The sequence below is a fragment of the Dromiciops gliroides genome, chromosome 4, assembly GCF_019393635.1.
Source record: "Dromiciops gliroides isolate mDroGli1 chromosome 4, mDroGli1.pri, whole genome shotgun sequence".
NCBI lineage: Eukaryota > Metazoa > Chordata > Mammalia > Microbiotheria > Microbiotheriidae > Dromiciops > Dromiciops gliroides.
Window position 1 is genome coordinate 463,887,112 of NC_057864.1, and position 14,138 is coordinate 463,901,249.

The window sequence follows — 14,138 nt, forward strand, 5'->3', positions numbered from 1 at the left end:
TAAACATTCTTTGCAGAGGTGAGGGCCCGTGGGTGTGGTGCACTGTATATATTGTTGGACTTTTGTTGGTGTGTTAGTTTTGCTGAACCACTTTTTTTTCTTCTTTTTTGTTATGTTTATATGGTATGTGTCTCCAGGTAGAGGAGGTAGTAGATATATTAGGAAATGAATGTGACATAAGTTTTAAAAACTATTAAAATTAAATATACCTATATATAATATTAAATTAATATTAAAATTAAATATGCACCTATATTTAATAAATAACAAGTTAATACTATAAATATATTATATATGCAATTGTAAGAGACAATTGTGCCTTGGTTATCCAGAATTTTTAAAAGTACGTCTTAGATTTCTGAAGAAAACATTTCCTTTTACATCAGTGAATTTTTATTTACCTTAATGAAACTGGCTAATTGGATGGACTTGTTCTTTTTTTTTTTTATTTTAAAAAGTAGGGAAAATTTAGGATGTGAAAGTCCCCAAGGAGTACAGTCTTCTGATCTTTAACTTTCTGTATATAAATAATCCTTCATTCAACTTATAGTCTATGGGTTCTATATGTCAGGTAGCCAAGTGAAAATTTGAGGCTTGTTTTATTTCAGAGAAAGTCACAGCCAGAGATTGTATACATTTTGTTTTTGTTATCTGAGCCAAAAACCTCTATTTTCAAAAGTGATAGAGTGGATGGAGTGGTGCATTTGGAGTCAGAAGTCTGAGTCAAAAATCCCACCTCTGCAACTTATTACCTCCGGGCCCTTTAGCAAGTCGCTTAACTTCTCTTGGCCTCAGTTTCCTCTTCTCTAAAGTGAGAGACTTGAGTTAAATGGGCTCTAAGGTCCATTCTAACTCTAGAGCTATAATTCAGTGAAATAAAATAATTATTCTTTGCGTGACCTTGGGCAAATCTCTTGTCCTTAGTCCTTCCTCTATAAAACAAGGGGGATTGGACTGGATGGCTCCTAAGTTCCCATCTAGCTCTAAATCTATAATCTGATTTTCTAGGGGAAAGAATTGGGTTTTTGACTGATCATAACAATCAAACCACAAAAAATGTTAGCATTAGGAGGAGATTATTGATTGGGGTGTCCTCTTCTTCCTTTTATGGGGTAATTGGTTAGGGCAGGTGTCACCAACATGATCATCTTGTCAGCTGAATGCCTTACTTTCTGTACTAGGGCCATTCATTGAATTTGGAAATGTAGAACCAGCTGAGTTCTGGGGAGACTTGGATGATGAGAGGAGATCTTTGGAGGCATTGGAGCTTATATTTGAAGGAGAGCTGAGGAAACCACTTTTTGCCATTGAGAAAGAATTGCCCCAGGATGACATGGAAGAAGCTGAAGAGGAGGAATCTGGACAGAAAATTATTAGCTGGTCTACTACTGCTATGACCTATGGAGATGAGTCAGAGCCACAAGAAACTGTGAATGATGAGGAAGAAGTGGTTCCTGAAAAGATGAGGTCCTCAGAACACATGCTGGATGATGTGGGTTCCACAGAGGAGTTGCCTCCAAAATTACAGACTGATAAAAGACTAAGTCAACAAGCAGAGCAGGGAGAACCATACACAGAAGAGGGAGAACCAGCCAAAGAGCAGGGAGAACCATACACAGAAGAGGGAGAACCAACAAAAGAGCAGGAAGAACCACCTAAAGAGCAGGGAGAACCAGTCAAAGAGCAGGGAGAACCACCCAAAGAGCAGGGAGAACCACCTAAAGAGCAGGGAGAACCACCTAAAGAGCAGGGAGAACCACCCAAAGAGCAGGGAGAACCACCCAAAGAGCAGGGAGAACCACCCAAAGATCAGGGAGAACCACTCAAAGAGCAGGGAGAACCATTTAAAGAGCAGGGAGAACCAGCCAAAGAGCAGGGAGAACCAGCCAAAGAGCAGGAAGAACCAGCCAAAGAGGAGGGAAGACCTGTAGAACCAAGTTCATCCCAGGGTTCAGTAGGAAAGCGGAAAAGCTCAATAGAAGAAAAGAGGGGCTCCACAACTGAAGTAAGAGAACCCTCAGAGGGTCCATCAAAGGAGAGTGGATCAGAAACAGAACAGGAAAGTTCATCCACAAGACTACAAGAGCCTGGAGAAGAGCAAGAACCTTCCAAGATGTCACAAGAACCGTCAGTGTCTTCAGTAGAGCAGGGACAAGCACCCACAGAGAAAAAAGCATCAACAGAGGGGAAAGAAGCCAGTTCCCTACAAGAAAGTGCCATACTCCAACAGGAAAGCAGCCAAAATCTCTTGACAGATTCTTCAGAGAAACAGGAAGTTGAAGTGCAGCCCAAGGAGTCTAAATCAACCTCAGAAGAAACTATCATAGGTAAGAGTGGATTCTCTGATCCCTTGCTGACTCTTTTTTTTTTAATTGACCCTAAATGTCTCTCCTAATGCACAGACACTGGACACCACTGCTACACTTAACATGTATTCTAGACTTGCCAAACGTTCAGCTCCTCAGCATTGCCTCTTCAGGATAACATTTATTTGCCTGGTTCCTCCTTTTGTGCTGCAATTTCATTTATTCCAGGAGAAAAATCTGACCAAATTAAGAATAGAAATAATTCTTCATTTACCTGCTATTGGTTACATCATCCATTTAGCCAGAAGAGAGTTCAGATCAGGAAATGCAGTGAGAACACTTGAGCCATGAAATGGTGGGATCTGATGCCAGGGAACTGTTGTTTGTTAATTCCTTTAATTCTATTTCTTTTTTTTTTTCATTTATTTATTTAGAATTTCCCCCACCTTACATGTAAAAACAAATTGTAACATCGATTTTTTTAAACTTTGTGTTCAAAATTATCTTCCTTCCTTCCTATCCCCCCTTAAGAACTCAAGCAATTCAATATAAATTATACATGTGCAGTCAGCAAAACATAGCAGACAAAGAAACTTTAGAAAAAGGAACTAACAACAATTAAATATATTTCCATATGTATTCAGATACCATCAGTACTTTCTCTGTAGATGAACTGGCTTTTTCATAAGTCCTTCAGAGTTGTCTTGGATCATTGCATTGCTGAAAATATATAAGTTATTCACAGCAGATCATCTTACAATATTGCTGTTATTTTGTATACAGTACATTTCTTTTTTTTTTTTTTACATATAAGGTATTTTATTTTTTCCGTTACATGTAAAGATAGTTCTCAACTTTTGTTTATACAAGCTTTACAATTTCAGATTTTTCTCCCTCCCTCCCCTTCCTCCCCCCTTCCCTAGACAGCAGGTAATCTGATATAGGTTATATCTATATATCTATATACATATACATATATATCTCTATATACACACATATATATCCATAATAACATTAATCCTATTTCTGCATTAATCCTGTTATAAGAGAAAAAAATCAGGGCAGTAATGCAAAACCTCAAAATAGAAAAAAAAAAAACAACAGCACCCAAAACAAAAGAAATAGTATGGTTCAATCAGCATCTATACTCCACAGTTCTTTTTTTTTTCCTGGATTTGGAGATCCTCTTCTATCATGAGTTCCCTGGAACTCTTCTGTACCATTGCATTGGTGAGAAGAATATAGTCCATCACAGTAGGTTAACACTCAATGTTAATGATACTGTGTACAATGTCCTTCTGGTTCTGCTCATCTCACTCATCATCAGCTCACGTAAGACCCTCCAGGTTTCTCTGAACTCCTCCTGCTCATCATTTCTTACAGCACAATAATATTCCATTGTATTCATATACCACAACTTGTCCAGCCATTCCCCAATTGATGGGCACCCCCTCAACTTCCAATTCCTTGCCACCACGTAAAGAGCAGCTATAAATATTTTTGTACATGTGGGTCCCTTTCCCCCTTCCATGATTTCTTTGGGAAAAAGACCTAAAAGTAGAATTGCTGGGTCAAAGGGTATGCACAGCTTTATCGCCCTGTGGGCATAATTCCAAATTGCTCTCCAGAATGGTTGGATCAGTTCACAGCTCCACCAACAATGCATTAGTGTTCCAATTTTCCCACAGCTTCTCCAACATTTATTATCTTCCTTTTTTGTCATTTTAGCCAATCTGATAGGTGTCAGGTGGTACCTCAGAGTTGTTTTAATTTGCATCTCTCTAATCATTAGAGATTTAGAGTATTTTTTCATATGGGAATAGATAGCTTTGGTTTCTTCATCAGAAAACTGCCTGTTCATATCCTTTGACCATTTCTCAATTGGGGAATGACTTGGATTCTTATAAATTTGATTTAATTCCCTATATATTTTAGAGATGAGGCCTTTATAAGAAGTACTGGCCTCAAAAATTGTTTCCCAGCTTTCTGCCTCCCTTCTAATTTTGGATGCATTGCTTCTGTTTGTACAAAAAATTTTTTAATTTAATATAATCAAAATCATCCATTTTGCATTTTATAATATACTCTATCTCTTGTTTGGTCAAAAACTGTTTGCCTTTCCAAAGATCTGATAGGTACACTATTCCTTTCTCTCCTAATTTACCTATGGTATCACCTCTTATGTCTAAATCATGTATCCATTTTGACCTTATTTTAGTATAAGGTGGTATACAGTACATTTCACCTTGCATCAGCTTATGTAAGTTTTTCTAGGTTTTTCTGATAGCATCTTGCTTATCTTTTTTTGTAGTAAACCACATTTATATAGTACTTTAAAGGCATATTTCCTTGCAAAACACCCACGAGGATGATTATTGCAACAACAATAATAACTTACATTTATACAGTACTTTATACCTGACAAAGAATTTTCTTCACAGTAGCCCAGCAAAGTATCACCACCATCATCATCAATGGCAATGGGGGTTAAGTGACTTGCCCAGGGTCACACAGCCAGTAAGTGTCGAGTGTCTGGAGCCAGATTTGAATTCAGGTCCTCCTCAATCCAAGACTGGTGCTTTATCCACTGTGCCACCTAGCTGCCCCCTATTTACTCTGTTTTTTTATCTTCTTTTACCCTTTCCCTCCTGAAAAGTATTTTGCTTCTGATTGCCCCTACCCCAATCTGCCCTCCCTCTCTTCGCTCCTTCTCCCCTTCTCCCCTTTCCCTCCCACTTCCCTGCAGGGCAAGATATATTACTATACCCACTTGAGTGTGTATGTTATTCCCTTTTTGAGCAAATTCTGATGAGAATAAGGTTCATTACTCCCCCACTGCCCCCCATCTTCCCCTCCACTCCATTAGCCTTTTCTTGCTTTTTTTTATGTGGGATACTTCACTCCATTCCACCTCTCCCTTTCCCTTTCTCCCAGTGTGATTCTCTGACTCCTAATTTTATTTTAAATATTTCATCATGGGAATACTATTGTGCTGTAAGAAACGATGAGCAAGAGGAGTTCAAAGAAACCTGGAAGGACTTACATGAACTGATGCTGACTGAGAGGAGCAGAACCAGGAGAACATTATACACAGTAACAGCAACATTGTGTGATGAACAATGGGGATAGACTTGGCTCTTCTCAGCAGTGCAATGATCCAAAACAGTTTCAAAGAACTCATGATAGAAAATGTTTTCAACATCCAGAAAAAAAGAACTGAATTATGAATACAGATTGAACCATACTGTTTCTATTTTCGGACTGGTTTTTTTCCTTATTTTTTGAGGTTTTGCCCTTGTGCTCTGATTCTTCTTTCACAAGATTACTAATGTAGCAATATGTTTAATGTGATTGCACATATACAACCTATATCATACTGCTTTCTGTCTTAGGGAGGAGGGAGGGAAGGGAGGGTAGGAGAAAAAAAATTTGGAACTAATAATCCTGTAAAAACAAATTTTGAAAACTATCCTTATATGTAACTGGAAAATAGTAAAATACTTTAAAAAATTAAATATTTCATCATGGGGCAGCTAGGTGACACAGTGGAAAAAGCACTCTCCCTGGACCCAGGAGGACCTAAGGCCAAACCTGGCCTCAGAAACAAGCCACTCACCAGCTGCTTGACCTTAGACGTGTCACCCCACCCTGACTGCCCTGTAAAAAAAATAAACAAAAAATAAATTCTTTACATATATCATCTCTTCATAATCAATTCCCACCTGTGCCCTCTGTCTAAATTTATTCCTTTCAGCTGCCCTAATACTGAGAAAATTCTTATGAGTTAGAAGTATCATCTTCCCATGTAAACAGTTTAACCTTTTAACCTCCCTTATGATTTCTTTTTCCTGTTTACCTTTTTATGCTTCTCTAGGGTCTTGTATTTGAAAGTCAAATTTTCTATTCAGTTCAGGTTTTTTCTTCATGAATGCCTGAAAGTCTTATTTTTCATTGAAGTCCCATTTTCCCCCAGAAAGATTACAATCAGTTTTGCTGAGTAGGTGATTTTTTTTTTTTAGTGAGACAATTGGAGTTAAGTGACTTGCCCAGGGTCACACAGCTAGTAAGTGTCAAGTGTCTGAGGCCGGATTTGAACTCAGGTACTCCTGAATCTAGGGCCAGTGCTCTATCCACTGTGACACCTAACTGCCCTTGGATAGGGAATTTTTGGTTGTAATCCCAATTCCTTTGCCCTCCAGGATATCATGTTCCATGCCCTCTGGTCCTTTAATGTAGAAGCTGCTAGATCTTGTGTTATCCTGACTGTAGCTCCATAGTATTTTAATTCCTTTTTTTTCTAGCTGCTTGCAATATTTTCTTTTTTACCTGGGAGCTCTGGAATTTGGCTATAATATTCCTGGAAGTTTTAATTTTGGGATCTCTTTCAGCAGGTGATCAGTGGATTTTTATTTTACCTTCTGTTTCTAGAATATCACAGCAATTTTCCCTGACAATCTATTGGAAGATGATGTCTGAGCTCTTGTTTTGATCATGGTTTTGGGGTAGCCCAATAATTTTCAAGTTATCTCTCCTGGATCTATTTTTCAGATCAGCTGCTTTTCCAAGGAGATATTTCACATTGCCTTCTATCTTTTATTCATTTGAATTTGCTTTATTGTGTCTTGATTTCTCATAAAGTCATTAGCTTCCGTTTGTTCAATCCTAATTCTTAAGCCATTGTTTTCTTCAGACAGCTTTTCCATTTGACTTTTCAAGCTGTTTACTTTTTTTTCATGACTTTCTTGCATCACTCTCATTTCTCTTTTCATTTTTTCTCTACCTCTCTTTTCCCTCTACATCTCTTACTTTATCTTCAAAGTAATTTTTGAGTGCTTCTATGGCCTGAGACCAATTCATATTTTTCTTGGAAGCTTTGGATGTAGGAGCTTAGACTTTGTTATCTACTTCTGAGGGTATATTTTGATCTTCCTTGTCACCAAAGAAGCTTTCTATGGTCCACATCCTTTTCTGTCTGTTCATTTTGCTAGCCTATATTTTGACTTTTAACTCCTTCTTAAAGTGGGGCACTGCTTCGAGGGTACACTGTCCCAAGCTTCAGGGGGTCCCAAGTGGTATGATTTAAGGAGAGGCATGTTCTGCACTCATCAGGCCTGTGCTATGGTCTGTAAATAAACCCAAGCTTATTTGCTCTTTAACCCAGAAACACAAAATCTGTTTCACTGTGTTTGCTAGCTCTAGCGAGCCTGCATCTTTCCCCCACCTGGGCCACCCCTCAAGATTGTTTCCTGATTCTCAGCACAGCCAAAACAACCAAGTTCTGCCTCAGTGCCAGCAGAGACCCCTGTAATCTCCCCCTGACCAGCTGCTCAGCCCTCTCACCAGACCATGAGCTTTGTTCCAGAAGAAGCTGCCACTGTAGCCAATTCAGAAGCTGCAGGGGTCTGTTTTTCTGGTGCAACTTGCCTGGGGCTGGATTTGTACAGTGTGGCCACAGGGCTGGGCTCCACCCTGACCCTGGTACAACAGATCTTTCCTGCCTACCTTCTAAGCCATCTTTGGCTGGAAAATGATCTCAGTTCATCCTTTTATGGGTTCTGCTGCTCTAAGAATTGTCTTATGGCATCATTTGGTTTTTTTCATGATCATGTGGGTAGCTCTGAGAAGTTACTGCATTTCCTTTGCCATCTTGGCTCTGCCCCCAATTCCATTTCTAAAAGAGATTTTATACTCCTATCCTATGTAGAAGATGTCATACATTGTGACAAAATTTAAATTGACCTATTTTAAGGCCCTCACAAAAAGCACTGTAGCACATCTCCACAAACATATCGATATGAGAGCCCTTTGCTTTTGAACTTTTAGTTTATTTTTCTTACCTGTTTGGTCAAGATTACATCAAGGTTTATTTGTTTTTTAAATTTTACCAAAAGTTAATGAGTTAATATGCAGAAAGAGACATATTTTTGGACTTGGGACATGGGGGAATTGGCATTTTTTATTACAAGAGTTTTAGAAAATAAATCTTGGTAATTGAAAAAAATAATTTAAAAATTTATACCATCTAGCTCTGAGGTCCCACAACCCGACTAACTCTAAATAGGGCAACCTAATTTTAAAAGCAGTGGCCAGATAGATGGGTGACTCAGTCACATCAATCAGCTCCATGTAGGAAAAGGTCTGGTGGACTTGGTGTCCAGAGAATCCCATGCCTTGGGTTTCCTAGGTGTGAAGACTTGAGCAAATCACTTAAACTGTGTGCCTCAGTTTCCTTACCTGCAAAATGCAGGTACTAATACTGCTACTAGTTTCCCTAACATCCTCAAATCAGGTCCATCTTTTTTGCATATGTACTTTCAGTGTTCTAGGCAGTTCTCTGAGATTCTAGGTCACAGAGGTGTGTATCTTCCCCCATAAAATAACAGGTCTGATCCCTAATCCTCTCCTAATGTGAGCTGCTCCTACTACTACTGTATAACCTTCCTCTGGCTGGGCCTCAGTTTCCCCAACTGTAAAATGAAGTTAATAATGCTACACTCCTCCTTACCTCATAGAACAGAAGATACTCTATGTATCAACTTCTTGGAATTATCATCAATAATCACGGTTATCAAGTGGCTCCTGAGTGTTGGTATAATAATGACAAGTCTTAGGCTACACTTGGAAAGGTGATTCTCTCTCAGGAGGTTTTTAAGACCAGGATGTGGGTGATTTCACACACTGGAAAACTGGAGGATAATTACTGGCATGAATTTCATCTTTCATAATTGGTGGTTTCCTTTTATGCTTTTCAGAAACTAGAGACAGAGTCACAGGCTGTGAGCCCAGGAGCCAGCTAGTAGAAGGGAAGCCATGGTCAGGTGATGCCACCTTTAATTCTCTCTTCTTTTGTCCCTGGGCACACAATTACATTGGGTGAAAAGGATACTGGTAAAGAGAAGTTACTGACATCCCTCTTTTGGTCTTCTGTGTTGTTCCAGGCGAGCTCTTAACTTCTGACATGAGTAAGAAGTATATGAAATATGGAGAAAACAAACAGGCTTATTTAGTCTCCGAAGACCCCAGATTCTCAGGTACTTGATGACGTTGAGTCCAGGATGAGGTGAATACCAACTTAATGGGTGGATGGGCTAGTAGGCTAACTTTGATTATGAGTGATCATATTCCCTAGGGTGGTGACCAGCCCCTGTCCATCTTCTTCCTCCACAAGTAGTAAAAACAAATTCTCTTTGCAACCTTTTCTTCTCATCTGATAGTTTTTGGGTCAGAGTGACGTAAGATACCTAATACTCTCAAAACATTTAAAGGGGATAGGAGTGTAGGGGAGAAGTCATGCCTTTGGGCAAATGCCTTAGGAACTTTTTGTGTGTATATATATTTTGTAAGCATAGACTAGAGAGAGACAGCATAGCAGAGTGAATGTAGAAAGCCAGACTCAGGACAGGGAAAGATGGGTTCAAATACTTCTTCTAACACACTGTATGACCCTGGACAAGTCTATTAATCTCCTAGTCCCCTAGGCAACTCTCTGGTTACTCAACAAACAGCAACAACAACTACTACTATTACTACTACTACTACTAATAATAATATAAAACATTTATATAGTACTTTAAAGTTTGGAAAGCACTTTAGAATTATCCTTCCACATAATGACTTTCTCCATCATGGTTTTGATAGAGTCAGAATAAGAAATTAAATGGGAATTTTTAGGAAGGGGAAGGTTGAGGAAAACCATAGATACACAAAGGTCAGCAGACAATACAAAGACTGTGACCAAACACTCAACCCAAACTTTACAGTAAGGTATTGTAAACATCCCACAACAGAAAAAGAAAAGATTCCGATTTCTTCTCTGGTACGAAAGGAGGGCTAAAAAAGTTTTATGTGGATTTTCTAGATCACAATCCTCAGGATATGGAAGAAATAACTGTATTAAGCACTTAACTATGTACTGGGTGGGGAGGCAGCTAGGTGGCACAGTAGATAGAACACTGGCCCTGGAGTCAGGAGCACTTGAGTTCAAATCTTATCTCAGATATTTACTAGCTGTGGTACCCTGGGAAAGTCAGTTGACCCCAATTGTCTCAAAAAAACCTCAAAAAACCCAAACTGAAAAAACCTATGCACTTGGAATCACGCTAAATGCTCCTGGGATTCGAGGAAGGTAAAAACCCAGTCCCTGTCCTCAAGGAACTCACAGAAAGGATGCTAACCTGAACTGCAAGAAAGAGTCTCCTCCAGTCCCTATCAAAGGAGATAACATAGATCAAACCATAAGGCTCTATAAACATTATGATTATTATTTTCATTACTATTATTGTCATTATCCCTATCCTCGAGTACACGTCCAGATGGAATTCAGGACTTACCTACATTCTCTCTGTGCTTGGGGGCATTTCTCTCTTGACCTGGTTGCTTCTGTTTCTTGCTATCTAGAGCTGCGTCCAATAATCCTCAAAATTAAGACCCAGCAAAAGGCAAAGATAAGGAGTTTGTTCACAGAGAACTACCTCAAAGTGCCACAGTTTGTCCAGCTCCTGGAGACGTTTGTGGGGGATGGCGTCCCCACTGGTGTTATTAAGAAATTCATCAACTTCTTTAAGAAGAATTATGTGGAGACACATGAAGAGAAAATCGATCAGTTGGAGAAGGTGAGTGTTGTGCTAAAAGAAATGGGAGAGGCCAAGGTTATGATGGGGAAACTGTGTCATCCCAATGCCCTGCTGGTTTTCATTTTCTCTCTTTTTTTTTTTGGTCTTTTTCCCTTCTCCCCCCCAACTCCTCCCCCCAGATTTTGTCACTTTGTTTCCACAATTATTTGACAAACAGGTCCATCGAGTCACTCCAAGTCCAGCCCTATAACAATAACGAGCTGTTTGACCTTGGCCAAGTCACCTCTCAGTGGCCCCCTGACTCTTAGGGGGTTGGACCCAGTGGCCTCTAAGGTCCCTTCCAATTGGAAAATTATGGTCTTAGGTGCTCTGACTACAAGTCAAGAAGGGGCGTTCATTTGTATTGGTGCAAGGAGGCTTTCATACATTGAGTTCCTTATGCTGATAATAAAAATAAAAATAAATGAATACTAATAATGGCAATAGCTGGAAGGTTTGCAAAGCACTTTGAATAGATAACTCGCCTGAGTCTCATGCCAGCTTTAGGAGGCAGGTTCTGTTATTACCCTTGTTTTACAGATGTGGAAACTGAGGCAGAGAGAGGGAGCTTGGCTGGGATTGCCCAGCTAGTAAGTATCTGAGGCTGGATTCAAACACAGGTCTTCCCCACTCCAAGTCCAACCTTCTATCCACTACATATGTGACTAATGAAATCCCAAGTCTTGACTCCCTCTTAAATTATCAGTATCGGTGACATGATCGCTCATCCCACCTCCTATCTCAATCCATCTGTTTGCACCTAATGATCGCTCCTGGCTGGAAGACATTCGCCCTTGTTACTGTTGTCAGCTTCATCTGTTTGCCTCTAGAGAATACCCTGGTTGCATCTGCATAGCATTGTGGGTAGCATGCTGGAACTGGAGTGAGGAAGACCTTTGATACAACATTGTCTCAGACACTTGCTAGCTGTGGGGATAATAATAGCACCTACCTCTCGGGATTTTTGTGGAAACCTGCCTTCTCAGGATTTACATATGGAATAACTTATGTAAAGAGCTCTGCAACCTTAAAGTGCTCTATACATGCTAGCTAGCTACTCTGGGCAGCTGGGAAACATACTTCCTATATATGAGACTGTAAGCTTCTTGAGGGCAATGACTGACATTTGCCCTCTTTGCCTAGCACAGTGCTTGGTACCTAGTAGGCACTTTTAAAAGGTTTTTTTGATTGATTAGAAGGAGTTTAGTAGCAGGTGCTGAAGAACACCAAAGAGAGTAGGAGGTATGTGTGTGAATGTGGGGGAGTTCACGGCTATATAGGTATACAGACACATAAGGGTCATGTGTGTTGGAGTATGATGTGATTTGAGGATGCATTCTTATGCATTTACACATATACATGTAGGTACATGTGCAGGCATGTTCATCCTTTGGAGAATACCAGTTACATACTGATGCAGTGGAATGGAATATGCCTTGGGGTGTCAGGGTGCCACCTGATGTAACACACTCCTATAAGACCTCTCACATGAAATACGTAAGCATGCCAGCCACTGAATGCATCTGCCAAGTCTCTTCTGAGACCTGTACTCATTCTCTAATGGGTCTGGCTTTCATATCTCACTTGGATTATCATCTTCTGGGAGGCAGCTATGGCTCTGGAAGCAGAGGGTCTGGGTTCAAATCCCACCTTTGATATTTACTATCTGGGTCAGCACTTTACAAATAATCTTATTTAATCTTCCCAATCACCTTGTCAAGTAGTTTTTATTTTTATTTCCATTTTACTGAAGAGAAAAGCAAGGCAGATAAAATGTGACATTCTAAGGTCACACAGCTAGTAACTCTCTGAGGGTAGATTTGAATTCAGGTCTTCCTGACTCCCAAACCAGAGAGAGCTCTACCCAACTGAGCCACTAAATCTCTTAATCTCCTTGGGCCTTAGTTAGACTCTGAGCACCTTCCCAGTTTTAAGTGATCTCATTGCCTTTTCAAGTCAATGAATCCCAAATAAACTATTGTCACTTGGTTTTGTTTTGTTTTGTTTTGCAGGGCAATGAGGGTTAAGTGACTTGCCCAGGGTCACACAGCTAGTGAGTATCAAGTGTCTGAGGTCACATTTGAACTCAGGTTCTCCTGAATCCAGGGCCAGTGCTTTATCCACTGCGCCACCTAGCTGCCCCAAACTAATGTCACTTGGATCTTTAATTCAATGCAAAATAATGAAGTCTAGGGTCAAATATATTTTTTTAAATTGTTGGTCATTGATAGCCCAAGACATGCAAAAACATACTAGATTCAGAGAAGGCACAGAGAGAACCCCAAAGGTTTGTCCAGTTCATGGGCTCCAAACCAAGTCAGCCTGGAACTTTTCGGTGGGTATTTCCCTTAAGTGACCTATATAATCATATGTCTTTAGTATATAGAGAATGTGGTCCTCTTCCCACATTTTATTGTTGTTCAATCATTTTTCAGTCATGTCTGACTCTTTGTGACCCCACCCCCCCTTTTTGGTTTTCTTGGCAGAATGACTAGAGTGGTTTGCCATTTCCTTCTCCAGCTCATTTTACAGATGAGGAAACTGAGGCAAACAGGGTGAAGTGACTTGCCCAGGGTCACAGAGCTAGTGAGTGCCTGAGGCGGAATTTTTTTTTTTGGCAGGGCAATGGGGGTTAAGTGACTTGCCCAGGGTCACACAGCTAGTAAGTGTCAAGTGTCTGAGGCCGGATTTGAACTCAGGTACTCCTGAATCCAGGGCCGGTGCTTTATCCACTGCACCACCTAGCTGCCCCCTGAGGCTGAATTTTAACTTAGCTCTTCCTGATTCCTGGCCCAGCAGTCTATCTACTGCACCACCAGTCACCCCATTCTTCCCACATTAACATGTTCTAATCCAATATAAATTTTTCTATCTGTCACTTTCCCCTTTAGATGTAAATTCCTTAAAAGCAGGGACTGATTCTGCCTTTCTTTGTGTCCTCCAGCTATTAGCACAATGCTTGACACATAATAAACCCTTACTAAATGCTTGTGGTTTGACTGATTGATTGCCCACAGTGCTTGATTTCCATTTTATGGGAACATCTGTGAACGGCAATTATTTTCCCATTCAGAGGTTTAAGGTAATTTTCTCTCTTTTCTTCTATCAATCAATCAATAAGAATTTGGTCCTCTTCCTCCGTGACCACTCCTCTGTCTCCTTTGCTCTTTTCTCATCCGTGTCATGCCCTCTAACTGTGGGTGTCCCCCAAAGCTCTGCA

The 14,138-nt window shown here is 40.1% G+C and overlaps 1 protein-coding gene across 1 annotated transcript in view; it reads left to right on the plus strand.

The window, feature by feature from the left end:
- The window catches only part of EFCAB5 (EF-hand calcium binding domain 5), a 139,848-nt gene that overhangs the window by 86,471 nt on the left and 39,239 nt on the right, over nt 1-14,138 (plus strand). Inside the window, exons 8-11 of the mRNA XM_044005291.1 lie at nt 1,182-2,327; nt 9,059-9,124; nt 9,245-9,337; nt 10,704-10,918. Of these exons, the coding sequence (XP_043861226.1) occupies nt 1,182-2,327; nt 9,059-9,124; nt 9,245-9,337; nt 10,704-10,918 (1,520 nt within the window). The remainder of the gene's footprint in view (nt 1-1,181; nt 2,328-9,058; nt 9,125-9,244; nt 9,338-10,703; nt 10,919-14,138) is intronic.